This window comes from Ranitomeya imitator, chromosome 2 (genome assembly GCF_032444005.1).
Source record: "Ranitomeya imitator isolate aRanImi1 chromosome 2, aRanImi1.pri, whole genome shotgun sequence".
Lineage (NCBI taxonomy): Eukaryota > Metazoa > Chordata > Amphibia > Anura > Dendrobatidae > Ranitomeya > Ranitomeya imitator.
Window position 1 is genome coordinate 287,682,414 of NC_091283.1, and position 15,659 is coordinate 287,698,072.

Sequence of the window (15,659 nt, forward strand, 5' to 3'; positions counted from 1 at the left end):
GGTCCCAGGGAGGCAAGCGAGCAATGTGTACAGGGTCACTACGCTCACACAATAAAAATAGAATTATTCTTACCGTTAATTCGGTTTCTAGGAACCTTCCACGACAGCGGTACTGGAGGATGTCTCCCCGCCCTAATAGGGGACAGGAAACACAAAGAGGTTAAATACCCTCCCCTTCCTGCCACCTCCAGTGTTTTTTCTGGACACAGTAGTATGTATAGTTACCACTTAAGTGCAGGAATCATCCAATAAATCATCAGATAGGGAGGGAAATTAGTGCTGTCGTGGAAGGTTCCTAGAAACCGAATTAACGGTAAGAATAATTCTATTTTCTCCAGTCACCTTCCACGACAGCGGTACTGGAGTAGTACCAACAAATAATTTCTAGGGGGGGACCACCGCCTGCAGAACTGTTCTGCCGAAAGTTAAATCCCGGTTGAAATCAAGCCTGTAGTGCCTGGTGAACGTATGTACTGATGACCAGGTGGCAGCTCTGCAAATCTGCTCCGTAGAAGCGTCACCTCTCTCTGCCCATGATGTTGACACCGACCGTGTAGAATGGGCCTTCAGTGATGGAGGAGGTGGTAGATTCTGGGATGAGTATGCCAGAGTTATGGCTTGTTTAATCCAGTTGGCGATAGTATTTTTCGTAGCCTTTCTGCCTTTGTTCTTCCCGGAGAGTTGAATGAAGAGATTTTGGTCAATCCTCCAACTCTCTGTTTGTGAGAGATAATGTAAAACCACTCTGCGGACAACCAGAGTGTGGAAGGACTCCTCCTTCACATTAGAAGGATCTGGGTAGAATGAGGGCAACACTATGTCCTGACCTCTATGAAAGTCTGATGTTACTTTAGGTAGGAAGGTAGGGTCTAGACGCAGGATAATACTATCAGATGTTACCCTCAAGTAAGGCTCTTGTATGGATAGAGCATGTAGTTCCCCTATCCGTCTGGCAGAAGTAATAGCCACTAAAAAGACCGTTTTTAGGGTAAGAACCTTTAATGAAATCTGAGATAAAGGTTCAAAAGGATCTTGAGTTAGACTCTTAAGGACCAGATTAAGGTCCCAAGGAGGAGTATTGTTGAGAACTTTGGGACGGATTCTAGATGCTGAAGTAACAAAGCGCCTGATCCACCGATGTTTGGCTAGATCCTGATCGAAATAGGAGCTAAGTGCAGAAATTTGTACCTTTAAAGTGTTAGGCTTAAGACCCAACTCCAGACCCTTTTGCAAAAAGTCCAGAATTTTTGCAATGTTTGGATGAAAAGGGTCAGGAATATCTGGAAGATACCAAGATGAAAACCTCTTCCAGATTTTGGCATAAATAGCATTTGTTATGGGTTTTCTACTGTTCTGGAGAGTATGAATTACTCCATCTGAGAGACCTCTTGCCTTTAGTATCTCGGCCTCAGAAGCCATGCAGAAAGATTCAATCTGTGAAGGTTTGGATGCAGCAATGGACCCTGACGAAGAAGATTTTCCTTCTGGGGTAGACACACTGGATCTTCCTGAGCCATGTCTAACAGGGCGCTGTACCAACTCCTTCCTGGCCATGTTGGCGCAATCAAAATTGCCGTAACTCGTTCCGATCTGATCTTCTGTAGAGTCTTCGATATCAATGGGATCGGAGGGAATGCATAAACAAGGTTGAACCTCCACGGGTGAGAGAACGCATCCATGCCCAGTGCTCTGTCTGTCATATTTACCGAGAAATAAGATCTTAGCTTGGCATTCTGACCGTTGGCAAAAAGGTCCACCTCTGGGATCCCCCATCTGGAAATCAGGGAGAGAAAGACCTCCTGGTCCAGACACCATTCTCCTGGATGCACATCCCTTCTGCTCAAAAAATCTGCTTGGGTATTGGCTGACCCCTTCAGGTGAATTGCTGAGATAGAGAGAACATTTCTCTCCGCCCAGAAAAAAAATGTTTGAGGCTACAATCTTTAGTTTCCTGAATCTTGTGCCTCCTTGATGACGCAGGTATGCTACCGTGGTCATGTTGTCGGAATATATTCTGATATGGTGTCCTTGAACAAGGGAGGATGCAGCTCTTAATGCTTTTTCTACCGCTTTCAGTTCTCTGAAGTTTGAGGAGCTTGCTCTGATGTCTGGGCCCCAGGTGCCCTGGAAATGGGATCCCTCGACTATAGCTCCCCATCCCCTTTGACTGGCATCCGATGTTAGTGTCTTTAGTGGGATCTGATCCCAACTGACCCCCTTTTTGAGGTTTCGAACCTGTAGCCACCATGCCAGGGATGTCTTGACATGATTGGGAAGGCAAACTCTCTTGGAGAGAGAACTCTGCTGACCGTTCCAGGATGATAGGACATGGGTCTGGAGAACTCTCGTGTGGGCTTGTGCCCAAGGTACCATCTGGATACAGGATGTTAGAGATCCCAGCACCGACATAGAATGTCGTAGAGTAGGAGCCTTCAGGGTTTTGAATGCCGATATCTTCTGTACCAGATCGAGTTGACGTTCTCTGGGCAGAAAGGAACTCCTCGCCTCTGAGTCCAGAAGGACTCCTAGGAACTTCTTCCTCCTGGAGGGACGAAGGTCCGACTTCTCTAGATTTGGGATCCACCCCAATGATTTTAGGATTTCCAGAGATCTTGTTAAGTCGGCTCTGAGGCGGGAAACTGAGGGAGCGACAATGAGTAGATCGTCCAGATAGGGTACTATGCAGATCCCCTGGAGACGGATGAATATAATGGCTTCTGTCATGATCTTTGTAAAGACTCTGGGAGCTGAGGCGATTCCGAAGGGAAGGGAGTTGAACTGGTAGTGTACTATCTCCCGATCCTGAGATATTGCAAATCTTAGGTACTTTCGGAACTCTGGATGGATTGGGACGTGATAATAAGCGTCCCTCAGATCCACTGTAGCCATCTCCCAGTCCTGTCCTATCAGAGGGATCTCTGTTTTGACCGACTCCATCTTGAACCTCCTGTAAGTTATTACTTGATTCAGGGGTTTCAAGTTGATTATAATTCGGTGCTTCCCCGAAGGTTTCTTGATCAGAAACAGGTGGGAATAATGTCCTCTGCCAATTTCTTGCTGAGGTACTGGGGAAATTACTCTTTCCTGGAGTAAGTTCTGGAGGCCGGAAAGGAATGCGCCCTGAGGACTGAGACTCTGTAACGAGGTTATCCTTAAGTGATGAGGGGGAGGGCTCTCGAACTCTAATTTCAGTCCATTTTGGATAGTGTCGAGAACCCACTGGTTCGACGAAATGGACCTCCACTGGTTGATAAAGCTCGAGAGACGCCCCCCTACGCCCTGGGCGTAGTCACTGTTTGTCCGGGGTCTGCTGGGACTGGGGAACCAGGATGTTCCTACCTTTCCCTCCTTTAGGATAGCTCCAGCGTCCTGTTTTGCCTTTCCCTTTGAATTCCCGTTGGAAGGGTTGCTCCTTTGAGGGACGAAAAAAACGTTTCTTCGGATTTCTCTGTTCCAGAAGCGCTTTCTTTTTGTCCGTTGCCTTATCCAGAATATCATCCAGGGCCTGCCCGAACAGATAGCGGCCCTGAAAGGGAATGGCACATAGTTTTGTTTTGGACGTTATATCCCCACTCCAGGACTTGAGCCATAGAGCTCTCCTGGCTGAGTTAGAGAGAACTGCTAATTTGGCAGCCACTCTTACGGACTCTGCCGAAGCATCGGCCAGGAAGCCCGTAGCTTTCTGGAGAAGCGGAAGAGAATCTAATATTATCTCCCTAGATGTTCCCTGGGTAAGGTGGTCTTCCAGCGTGCGGAGCCAACGAAATAGGGATCTAGCCACGCAGGTGGACGCAATGTTTGTTTTAAGGAGATTGGTAGAAGTCTCCCACGATCTTCTTAGTAAACTCTCCATTTTGCGGTCCATAGGGTCTCTGAGTTGGGACGAATCCTCGAAAGGGAGGGTTGTCTTTTTTGACACTCTAGAGACCTGCACGTCTACTTTAGGGGTATCCCACAGAGAGACATCTCCATCTAGGGAAAAACGATTTTTTAGCTCAGAGGGAACAGAAAGACCTTTTTCTGGTGATTCCCATTCATGAAGGATGAGACTCTGTACATTCTCATGTATAGGGAACCCCTTTAATTTTTTAGGTTTCAACCCACCGAACATCTCATCCTGCACCGATGGCTTCTCCTCCTCCTCCTCAACACCCATTGTCCCCCTGACCATACTGATTAACTCCTGTATGTCCTCTGAGGAAAAATAATATTTTTTACTCTCCTCTCTGGGGGTGGAAGTGGAGCCCTCATTCTCCCACAAATCCTCCGAACCGGAGGAATGAACTTCACCAGAATCTGAATCAGAAGAAACCGGCGCCGTCTTCCTTTTTTTAGGAGGAGGAGGCGGAGGTAACAGAGACTGGGAAAGGGCCGATACCGAGGATTGCACTTCCTGTTTAATGAGGGATTTAATGCTCTCAAACAAGGATGGCTGTTCTGAGCGAATTATTTCATCGGTGCAGGGCTGGCACAGTCTCTTCTTGTAAGAAGAAGGTAGCTTTGATGCACAAACACCGCATTTACGATCTTCCGATTTTGTCTTGGAAGATCTGTCCTTCCTAGGGGCAGAGGCCTTGTCTCCCTAGAAAAGAGAGAGAAGGGGGACTAAGTATATGGCACCCTAAGGAATACAAGGATAGAGGGACCTTAACCCACTACTCACGGTAGGAGGGAGGACGCAGGGCTCGGCAGTAGCAGAGATAGACCTGTCACCCTCCATGGTCAGTCAGTACTGAAGTCCAGTCAGTCAGACAGGGGGCCTTACCTGGAGGTGACTACCAGGGTTAAATACCGTGGCAGTTGCGTCCAATGTTGTGCTCCTCCTCCCGGTCCCAGGCGTAGGGGAAAGACCGCTATGCCGCCAACAGAAACTGCAGCCTGACGCGCGTGCGTTCCACCGCTGGAACGCACATGCCGAGAACCGGAAGTTCGGGTACTTCCGGTTCGCGCGTCCACTGCTTCCGGCCAAGAAGCGAGGAGGAAAATGCTGGGGAGCCGCGCGGGGACCCCGGCTGCACCACACCGCTCCGCTTTACTCCCGAAGGAGCGCGGGAGGAGCGGAGAAAAGTCCCGAGTCCGCACCATGTGGGGAGACGGGAGCAGCGCCACAGGGAGGAGATACATCCCGACCCAGGCTGCCCGGCTAGGTAAGATGCGAGTGCTCCGATCGCCGGCCACGGCAGCACTACCGCAGGACCTCTTCATGCCCCAAAAGGGGACAGGAAAAACACTGGAGGTGGCAGGAAGGGGAGGGTATTTAACTTCTTTGTGTTTCCTGTCCCCTATTAGGGCGGGGAGACCTCCTCCAGTACCGCTGTCGTGGAAGGTGACTGGAGAAATAAACAGTACAAACCATCTATCTCCCTCAATATTACGACTAAATAGGGCTCCCAAAGCTGATATCTGAACCTTTAACGTGTTAACTGAAAGATCCAGCTCCTGACCCTTCTGCAGAAACTCAAGAATTGCAGCAATTGGAACCTCACTAGAAAAGGGCGAAGTATGAAAATTAAGGAACTTCCTCCACACTCTACTGTATATCTTCGTCGTGGATTCTTTCCTACTCTGCAGACTAGTACTAATCAGGTTGTCAGAAAACCCCCTTAATTTCAACTGCCTCTCAAGTTCCACACCGTCAAGTGGAGACCCCTCACCCGAAGATGACGGAATGGACCCCAAGAGGGCAGGCCCGGATCTGATGGGAGGATCCAGGTGTCGGATATGGACATGGCTCTGAGCCATGAAAACCAAAGTCTCTTGGGCCAGAAAGGAGCGATGAGAATTACCCTTGCTCTATCGACCCTGATCTTCCTGATGGAAGCACCATCATTGGGGAAAACGCATAGGCCAGACTGAACCACCAAGGGAACTGGAGGGAGTCGACCATCTCTGACTGATCTGCCCTGTTCAGGGAGGCAAACCTTTGGACCTGTCTGTTGCTCCTGGTAGCAAACAAGTCTATTTCCAGAAGCCCCCATAAGTCCACTAACTTCCTGAATACTTGGTGACAGAGAAACCATTCTCTCTGATATAATGTATGGCGACTGAGGAAGTCTGCTTTGAGATTTTCCACTTCCCTGATGTGTAGAGCTTAGAGGGACAAGAGATGGTTTCAGCGAGTTCGAGAATCTCCACCGCCGTAGACATCAGCACTTTTGATCGAGTTCCGCCTTGCCAATTTACATATGCAACTGACATGGTATTGTTTGACAAAACTCTCACATGAGACCCCCACAGCTGTGGGAGAAAGTGATGTAAAGCATGGCTGACTGTCTTTAATTCCTTTAGATTTGAGGAATCGTCAGCCTCCTCTATGGACCCCTGCCCCTGGACCAGATTATAGTACCATATGAGCTCCCCATCCATCAGGACTAGCATCTGTAGTAACTATCCTGGACGGTTTCACTACCCATGGAATTCGCTTACCTCCTTGTCTCCCGGGACCTCCACCAGGACATGCTTAGATAATAGACATAAAACTTCCAACTCAAGAGCCTCCTGTTGTGCAGGGGATTTAAAAGAGAGGTCATGACAAAGGAATCGGGGGGGGGGGGGGGGGGGGGGAAATGACGAAACTCTAGTTTCAGCCCAGATGTTACTAAGCCCAGGGTCCAGGGAGTAGAAGTGATCTGCTGCTATCTGTGGCAAAAGAAGGGACAGGGTCAATGGAATTTTAGTCTTCCTGGGAGAGGATCCGCTAAAATGGGCACATTTTTGTTTGGTCTCCATTGTCACCCAGCAATCTCAGTTTTCATAAGGCCTCCTTCTACCGAATGGCTGCTTTCTGAAGGCCCTCCTGTAGCATGGAACAGACTGGTTAGGGAACCCCTTCTTTCTCTCTCCCGCCTTGGTGAGGATCTCATCGAGCACGCTGCCAAACAGGAACTCACCCTGGCATGGAATTGCGCACAATTTAGACTTTGATTGCACATCCCCCTTCTAGCACTTCAGCCATAGGGCACGACGAGCAGAATTAACAAGACCAGATGACCTTGCCGCCAGGAGTAGGGAAGCCACAGAAGCATTGGCTAGATATTCTGTAGCTCCCCTGATCAATGTAATAGAGGACAACAGCCTCTCTCTAGACAATCTGTTACTCCAGCTGGTCCACCCAAACAAGTAGAAAAATTCACAGCAAATACGATTTGTTGGAAAAATGATCAAAAAAGCCGATTCAAAGAAAAAATCCCAATTATTAAAAAATACCTTTTATTCTTATATATGTTTAAAAACTGGTGCACACAAAACCATCACCAAAGAAAAAACAACGTCTATTAAAGAAAAGCCCTAGGAGGGGTGCCAAACCCTATGGGCCTATCACTATACTGCACCCTACCTGGCAGCGGAGGTTGGCACCCTATCTCCTACGCAATGGCGCCCTTTATCACCGTCGGCTATCCCTTCTATTTAACCATCCCTATAGGGAAGGGGTAGAAAGACAGTTAACCCTTTTCTGACCTCGGACGGGGATAGTACGTCCGAGGTCAGAACCCCCACTTTGATGCGGGCTCCAGCGGTGAGCCCGCATCAAACCCGGGACATGTCAGCTGTTTTCAACAGCTGACATGTGCCCGCAATAGAAACGGGTGGAATCGCTATTAACTAGTTAAATGCCGCTGTCAAACGCTGACAGTGGCATTTAACCGGTGCTTCCGGCCATCGGGCCGGAAATGAGTGCATCGCCGACCCGCCCCCCGTCACATGATCGGGGGTCAGCGATGCGTCTGCATAGTAACCGTAGATGTCCTTGAGACCTCTATGGTTACTGATGTCGGTTTGCTGTGAGCGCCCCCCTGTGGTTGGCGCTTATAGCAAGCCTGCAATTCAGCTACATAGCAGCGATCCAGTTGTGCCAGCTTCTAGCCTCCCATGGAGGCTATTGAAGCATGGCAAAAGTTAAAAAAGTTTAAAAAAAATGTGAAAAAAATAAAAAAAATATAAATTTAAAATCACCCCCCTTTTGCCCCATTCAAATAAAACAATAAATTTTTTTTTAAAAAAACCTACACATATTTAGTATCGCCACATTCAGAATCACCCGATCTATAAATAAAAAAAAGCATTAACCTGATCGCTAAACAGTGTAGCGAGAAAAAAATTAGAAATGCCAGAATTACGTTGTTTTGGTCGCCGCGACATTGCATTAAAATGCAATAACGGGCGATCAAAAGAACGTATCGGCACAACAGTGGTATCAATAAAAACGTCAGCTTGGAAAGCAAAAAATAAGCCCTCACCCGACCCCAGATCAGAAAAAATGGAGACGCTACGTGTATCGGAAAATGGCGCAATTTTTTTTTTTTTTTTAGCAAAGTTTGGAATTTTTTTTTCACCACTTAGATAAAACCTGATAAGACCTGTTTGGTGTCTATGAACTCGTAATGACCTGGAGAATCATAATGGCAGGTCAGTTTTAGCATTTAGTGAACATAGTAAAAAAGCCAAACAAAAAACAAGTGTGGATTTGCACTTTTTTTTGCAATTTCACCGCACTTGGAATTTTTTTTTCGTGTTTTCTATTACACGACATGGTAAAACCAATGATGTCGTTCAAAAGTACAACTCGCCCCACGCACAAAATAAGCCCTCACATGGCCATAGTGACGGAAAAATAAAAAAAGTTATGGCTCTGGGAAGGAGGGGAGCGAAAAACGAACACGGAGAAACGGAAAATCCCAAGTTCATGAAGGGGTTAAATTCCCTAATTCTGCATATAAGGCTATGGGCCAAAAAATATGCTGAATTGCCCCTATTCTGATCCTGCCTCACAGCGGGGGTTGGCGTCCTAGATTTCTTTGCGACATGTGGCGCCCCCACTCCTCGACGGCTGGAGATCCTAATAGAGAGATCTTAATGTGGTAATGTGCATAAAATAATGTAGCAAAAAAATATTGATGGGCTTACAGTTGCTGGAAAAGCACATTAATGATTATCTATTAAATTTAATAAAGATTATCTGACAATTTTCATAAATCTAATCCCACTATTGAATGTCTAGATGTCTTCTATAATGATAGAAACAATGAGGATAAGAAAGAACAGGGGCCCCTATTTCATAAAGATAACCACTATGCACGCTATCCAGAGGGGATCCACCCTCTGTGTCTGTGTCATTATGCCATAGGATATTTGACGTCACCAAGCTAAGTAGCAGACTTTAACAAAATGTGTATTTACTCCTGATGAACCTCGGTGTAGAGGGGAAACGCGTCGAGCTTTATTCTATACTAGACTGTGGCCCGATTCTAACGCATCGGGTATTCTAGAATATGCATTTCTCCGTAGTATATGGACAATGATGATTCCAGAATTTGCGGCAGACTGTGCACGTCGCTGATTGGTCGAGGCAACCTTTATGACATCATCGTCGCCATGGCAACCATTATGACATCTACGTCGATACTGTGCCCGTCGCTGAATCAGAAACGTGAGATGTCTACGTCCTTTATGACATCATCGTCGCTGTGCCCGTTGCTGATTGGTCGAGGCCTGGCGGCCTCGACCAATCAGAGACGCGGGATTTCTACGTCGATGCTGTGCCGGTCTCTGATTGGTCGAGGCCTAGCGGCCTCGACCAATCAGAGAGCCGGGATTTCCAGGACAGACAGACAGACGGAAAAACCCTTAGACAATTATATATATAGATAGATACACATGTCCTTTTGCAATATGTTGGGCTCATAAGCTTTAGTTGTTTTTTTTGGCACAAAGTATCATTACGGGGAGAACATGTCCCAAGTGGTTATCTTTAGGAAATAGGGGCCCCTGTTATTTCTTATCCTCATTGTTTTTAGCAATATAGAAGACATCTTGACATTCATTAGTGGGATTAGATTTATGAAAATTGTCAGATAATCATTATTCAATTTAATAGATAATCATTAATGTGCTTTTCCAGCAACTGTAAGCCCATCAATATTTTTTGCTACATTATTTTTTGCACATTAGCACCTTAAGATCTATCAGGGTCAGCATTGGGACAGCCGTCGAGGAGTGGGGGCGCCACATGTCGCAAAGAAATCTAGGATGCCAACCCCCGCTGTGAGGCAGGATCAGAATAGGGGCAATTCAGTACATTTTTTGGCCTCCAAAAGTCATATCCTCAGGCCCATAGCCTTATATGCAGAATTATGGAATTTAACTGTCTTTCTACCTCTTCCCTATAGGGATAGTTAGAAGGGACAGCCGTCGGTGAGTGCGGGCGTCATTGCGCAGGAAATAGGGTGCCAACCTCCGCTGCCAGGTAGGGTGCAGTATAGTGATAGGCCCACAGGGTTAGGCACCCCCCTAGGGCTTTTCTGTAATAGACGTTTTTTCTTTGGTGACTGTTTTGTGTGCACCAGTTTTTAAACATAAATAAGAATAAACGGTATTTTTCAATAATTGGGATTATCAAGTATTGGCCTTGCTGTACATGTGCGGGATATAGCCGGTCTAAAGGCTCTGGAGCAGGACTCCCATGATCTTTTAAGTAATGTATCTGCTTTGCGATCTAGAGGGTCAGATAGGACCCCAGAATCTTCTACAGACAGGACACAATGCCTAGAAGTCGAGGCCACTGCGGAGTCCACCTTGAGAATCTTGGACCAAGCTGTCAGGTTATCATCCTCAAAGGGACAAAGGGATACCTCCTCCTGGAAAATGAAGAGAGGAACCCTCGCGCTGCCCCCGCTTGCTCCATTCCTTCCAGACCAAATCCTTCTCCAATAATGGGGAAAGCACGTCTGTTTTTCTACGAAAGAACTGCAAACATAATTTCCTGCGTAGATCTAGCCTCTGTCGCCTCTGAAAGCCCCATGGTATTTCTAACTGATTTCACCAGGTTATCCATACTCTCTATCGGAAAACAAGATGGCCCTTCTTCACGAGATGATGATAAATCCTCACATGTAAAGCGCCATGGAATAAATGGCGCTATAACAATAAATAATAATAATAATCAGAAGCACCAGAGGATCCTGCCTGGTCGGTACCGGAAGCAGAACTGGAGACAGGCGTAACACCCCTTGCTTTGGACTCATGTTTCCTAAGGAGTGAAGTTCCTCTCTTATCATTAATCGTATATCAGCGGAACTAACCGAGGACTCCTCCTCTAAAGTCTGGCTGATACAACTCTGACACAGTCTTTTAAGACAGATGTCAGGAAGGGGTTGTGAGCACAATGCACATTCTTTGTGCTTGGCTTTTTTAGATTTCTTAGCCTGAAGGGGAGGTACACAGAAAGAAGGTGAATCAGCTTAGTAGGCAGAGTCATGTAACACTCACCCAGTGAAGCTGTGATGTGGTACCGGTTCTGGAAGCGGAGGCACAGCACGAGTTCTAGAAGGTTCAGCTCTCTTACTCCGTACCCTCTTGTCAGTGGAGTCACCATCTCGGGAGCGCCCACTGCTGCTCTTGGTATTGCTGTTCGGCTGCACTTCCACCACTTGTGGGTGCACCTTAGATTCTCCTGGAGAGGACATCTTTGGGACACATCGGCAGCTGGAGGCCCCCGGATCTTATACTTTCAGCCCGTCCATCTCCGGAACAAGCCTCCCCTGGCCCCCGGAAGTGAACCCAAGCAATTTCGGTTCAGGAATGCTGAATGGGCAGGACGCATGCGTGGGCCGAAACCTGGAAGCACTGCCTGATGGAGGAGCAGGTCGGCCGATTCACGCATCCAGCTCCACAAGATGAGTGCCAGTCTGGTCCTACTGCACTGCGTGAGCCAGGACAGCCTCTTCCGGATTCTGGCCTCACATCATCCACCATCAGACGAGGGGGGAGTTGGACAGGCAGGGCTCTCCCGACACTGCTTCTGGTGCCACAGCCCCTGCCGATCCCCCAACACCGCACAGGCACAGGCCCAGGTAACCTTTCCCCTGCAGGTTCCCGCAGGAACAGGAAACCAACATAGGAGGCGAGGGGGACCACCCCTTTTTATCTGTAGGTTTCCTGATCCTGGGGGCGGATCCCCTCGCTCAGTGGGTGCTGTCGTGGCGATAACAAAAAAAACCCATATAATACTGGTGGATAAAACAAGACTGAGCACAAGATCTTCACAGCCGTCTACACATCATAGGGGAGATCTCATGACACCTTCTCTCCATCTACCTGATGATCCTGAGGAACAATGGGATCTTCTTGTTTACAGTCCTGTGGAAGAAGAGGACGGGGACATCTCTCTGGTGTTGTCATCTTACTGGATAGATCTGGAGGAAACACATACAGGGACTGAATTCATTCTTTACATACAGATAATTATAGGCTGTGTGTATTTAGTCCTATTACCTGGTGATGTGAGGGGCTGGGGAACCTCCATCATGACGTCCTTGTACACATCTTTGTTTCCTGCTAAATACTCCCACTCCTCCATGGAGAAATAGACAGCGACATCCTGACACCTTATAGGAACCTATATATGTGAAAAAACACCGTGAACACAGCTACGAAGTGGTGCTAAAGTTAGGCTCCCAAGCCATACACATTATAAATATAACTTGGCACTCAACTTAAGGATGCTTGAACAGAAGGATTTATTTTTCAGTATACACAAAACGTTTCGGTTCATATAGAACCTTCTTCAGTTACGTATTTAATTGTGCATATAATGCATAGTTCTCGGATGAAACTGGCAAGAGGAATCTATGAGGAAAATATGGGAACCGTGGTATGCGGTAAAACAGGATTTTTGGTTGCTTACCGTAAAATCTGTTTCTTGAAGCCTCCATTGGGGGACACAGGAACCATGGGTGTATGCTGCTGCCACAAGGAGGCTGACACTATGCAAATAAAAAAATTAGCTCCTCCTCTGCAGTGTACACCCCACCGACTGGCATTAAACTCTTCAGTTAGTGAGAAAGCAGTAGGAGAAAGAACAAGGTTGAAAAACCATAACCACAAACTTGAGAACTGTAAACGTGAGAACAGTCAGAGAACATATAACAAAAACATTGGGAGGGTGCTGTGTCCCCCAATGGAGGCTTCAAGAAACAGATTTTACGGTAAGCAACCAAAAATCCTGTTTTCTTTATCGCCTCTCATTGGGGGACACAGGAACCATGGGACGTCCCAAAGCAGTCCCAAGGGCGGGAAAACAGACTTCCATCAGGTCAGAGGACTCACCACTGCCGCCTGCAGGATCCTTCTGCCTAGGCTGGCGTCCGCCGATGCGTAGGTATGGACCTTGTAAAATTTGGCGAACGTGTGGATGGAAGACCAAGTTGCCGCTTTGCAAAGCTGTAGGGCGGAAGCCCTGTGGTGCACCGCCCAGGAGGCGCCGACTGCCCGGGTAGAGTGAGCCTTAATCCCAGGAGGGGGCACTCTGTTCTTGACCCGGTAAGCCTCCAAAATTGCCGTTCTGATCCAGCGAGCAATAGTCGCTTTAGAAGCCGGCTGGCCTCTGCGCGTGCCATCAGGAATGACGAAAAATGAATCCGTCTTCCGGAAAGAGGATGTTCTATCCAGATAAATCCTCACTGCCCTGACTAGGTCCAGCTTGTTCAACGATCGCTCCAGAGGATGAGTCGGAGCTGGACAAAAGGAAGGTAGAACGATGTCCTCGTTGAGGTGGAAGGTGGAAACCACCTTAGGAAGAAAAGAAGGTGGAGGTCGGAAGACCACCTTGTCCTGGTGAATGACCAAAAACGGAGGGCGGCAAGACAGTGCCGCCAGCTCGGAAACGCGGCGAATGGACGTGATGGCCACAAGAAAGGCCACCTTCCAAGATAAAACTGATAGAGGAATCTCCCTAAGAGGTTCAAAGGGAGAAACCTTCAAAACGTCCAGTACCAGGTTTAGGTCCCATGCCTCCACAGGGGCCCTGTACGGCGGGACGGCGTGGGCTACCCCCTGAAAGAAGGTCTTAATCTGTGGCCGAGAGGCCAAGGTCTTCTGAAAGAGGATGGAAAGCGCAGAGACCTGACCCTTCAGGGAACTAAGAGCCAGGCCCGAATCCAGTCCTGCCTGAAGGAAGGCCAAAAGAGAAGGCAGGGAAAAAACCATAGGCGGCACGCGGTTGGACTCGCACCAACGGAAGTAGGCCTTCCAGGTGCGGTAGTAGATCCTGGAAGACGAAGGCTTCCGAGCCTGAATCATGGTGTGAATGACCCGGTCCGAAAGGCCGGACGCTCTTAGAACCGCGGTCTCAACAGCCACGCCGTTAAACTGAGCGACCGAGAATTCGGGTGGCAGATCGGACCCTGGGACAGCAGATCGGGCCTGTCTGGAAGGCACCAGGGAGCGTCCGCGAGAAGGTTGACGAGCTCCGCGAACCAAGCTCTCCTGGGCCAATCCGGGGCGATCAGGATGACCGGCACCCCTTCCGCTTTGATCTTCTTCAACAGTTTGGGAAGTAATGGAAGGGGTGGGAACAGATAGGGCATCTCGAACTGTGACCAAGGAATGGCCAGAGCATCGACGCCCACTGCGAGAGGATCGCGTGACCTGGAGACGAATTGTGGAACCTTCCTGTTGATCCGAGACGCCGTGAGATCCACATCCGGAGTTCCCCATCGAAGACAAATCTGATGGAAGACCTCCGGATGCAGGGACCATTCCCCTGCCGCGAGACCCTCGCGGCTGAGGAAGTCGGCGGCCCAGTTTTCTACGCCGGGGATATGCACCGCGGATATCACCGGAACCGTTGCCTCTGCCCAAAGGAGGATCTTGGACACCTCGGCAAGGGCCAAGGAGCTCCGAGTCCCCCCCTGATGGTTGACATATGCCACAGCCGTGGCATTGTCCGTCTGGATCCGGACTGGAAGGCCCCTGAGAATCCTTTCCCAATGGCGGAGGGACAGAAAGATGGCCCGAATTTCGAGGACGTTGATCGGCAGCGCGGACTCCTGCAGCGACCAACGGCCCTGAACCGTCAGGTGGCGAAAAACCGCACCCCAGCCGATCAGGCTGGCATCCGTTGTCACCACCTGCCAGTGAACCGGAAGGAAGGACCTGCCCTGGGAGATGAGAGGAGACGTCAGCCACCAGTTGAGAGACCGCTTGACCCGAAAGGAGAGTCTGATCGGCCGATCCAGGGAGAAGACCGACCTGTCCCACTGAGACAGAATGGCTTGCTGAAGGGGTCGAGAATGGAATTGGGCGAAGGGAATCGCTTCCAAGGTAGCTACCATCCTCCCCAGAACCTTCATGGCCGATCGGAGGGAGGGAGGCCGAGGACCCTGGAGCAAGAGAATGTCCCGACAAAGGGTGGATCTCTTGTCCTTGGGAAGGAAGACTCTGGACTGACGAGTGTCGAAGAGCATGCCCAGAAAGATGATGCGCTGAGAAGGAATAAGGCAGGACTTCTTCCGGTTGACCAGCCATCCGAAACGGGATAAGGTGTCGAGAACAATGGACAAGCTTTCGTGGGCCTGAGCAAAGGACGGAGCCTTGATGAGGATGTCGTCGAGGTATGGAAACAGAACCAAGCCTCTGACTCTCAAAATGGCCATCAGCGCCGCCATGATTTTCGTGAACACCCTTGGCGCGGTTGCGAGACCGAACGGCAGGGCGACGAACTGAAAATGATCTTGTTGCACTGCGAAGCGCAGGAAACGGTGATGTCCGGGAAATATTGGAACATGTAGGTAGGCGTCCTGGATATCTATAGAGCATAGAAATTCCTGAGCCTCCATGGAAGCAATTACTGAACGAAGGGATTCCATCCTGAAGTGTCTCAG

At 48.8% G+C, this 15,659-nt stretch overlaps 1 protein-coding gene across 2 annotated transcripts in view; it reads right to left on the reverse strand.

Moving 5' to 3' along the window:
• Window positions 1-15,659, reverse strand: part of LOC138663211 (oocyte zinc finger protein XlCOF7.1-like) — a 73,744-nt gene that overhangs the window by 21,728 nt on the left and 36,357 nt on the right. For both annotated transcript variants that reach the window (XM_069749372.1, XM_069749371.1), the window contains 2 exons: window positions 12,271-12,394; window positions 12,094-12,191 (listed from right to left, as the gene is read on the reverse strand). In XM_069749372.1, coding sequence (XP_069605473.1) covers window positions 12,094-12,191; window positions 12,271-12,355 — 183 coding nt within the window. In that variant the 5' untranslated portion in view covers window positions 12,356-12,394. The remainder of the gene's footprint in view (window positions 1-12,093; window positions 12,192-12,270; window positions 12,395-15,659) is intronic.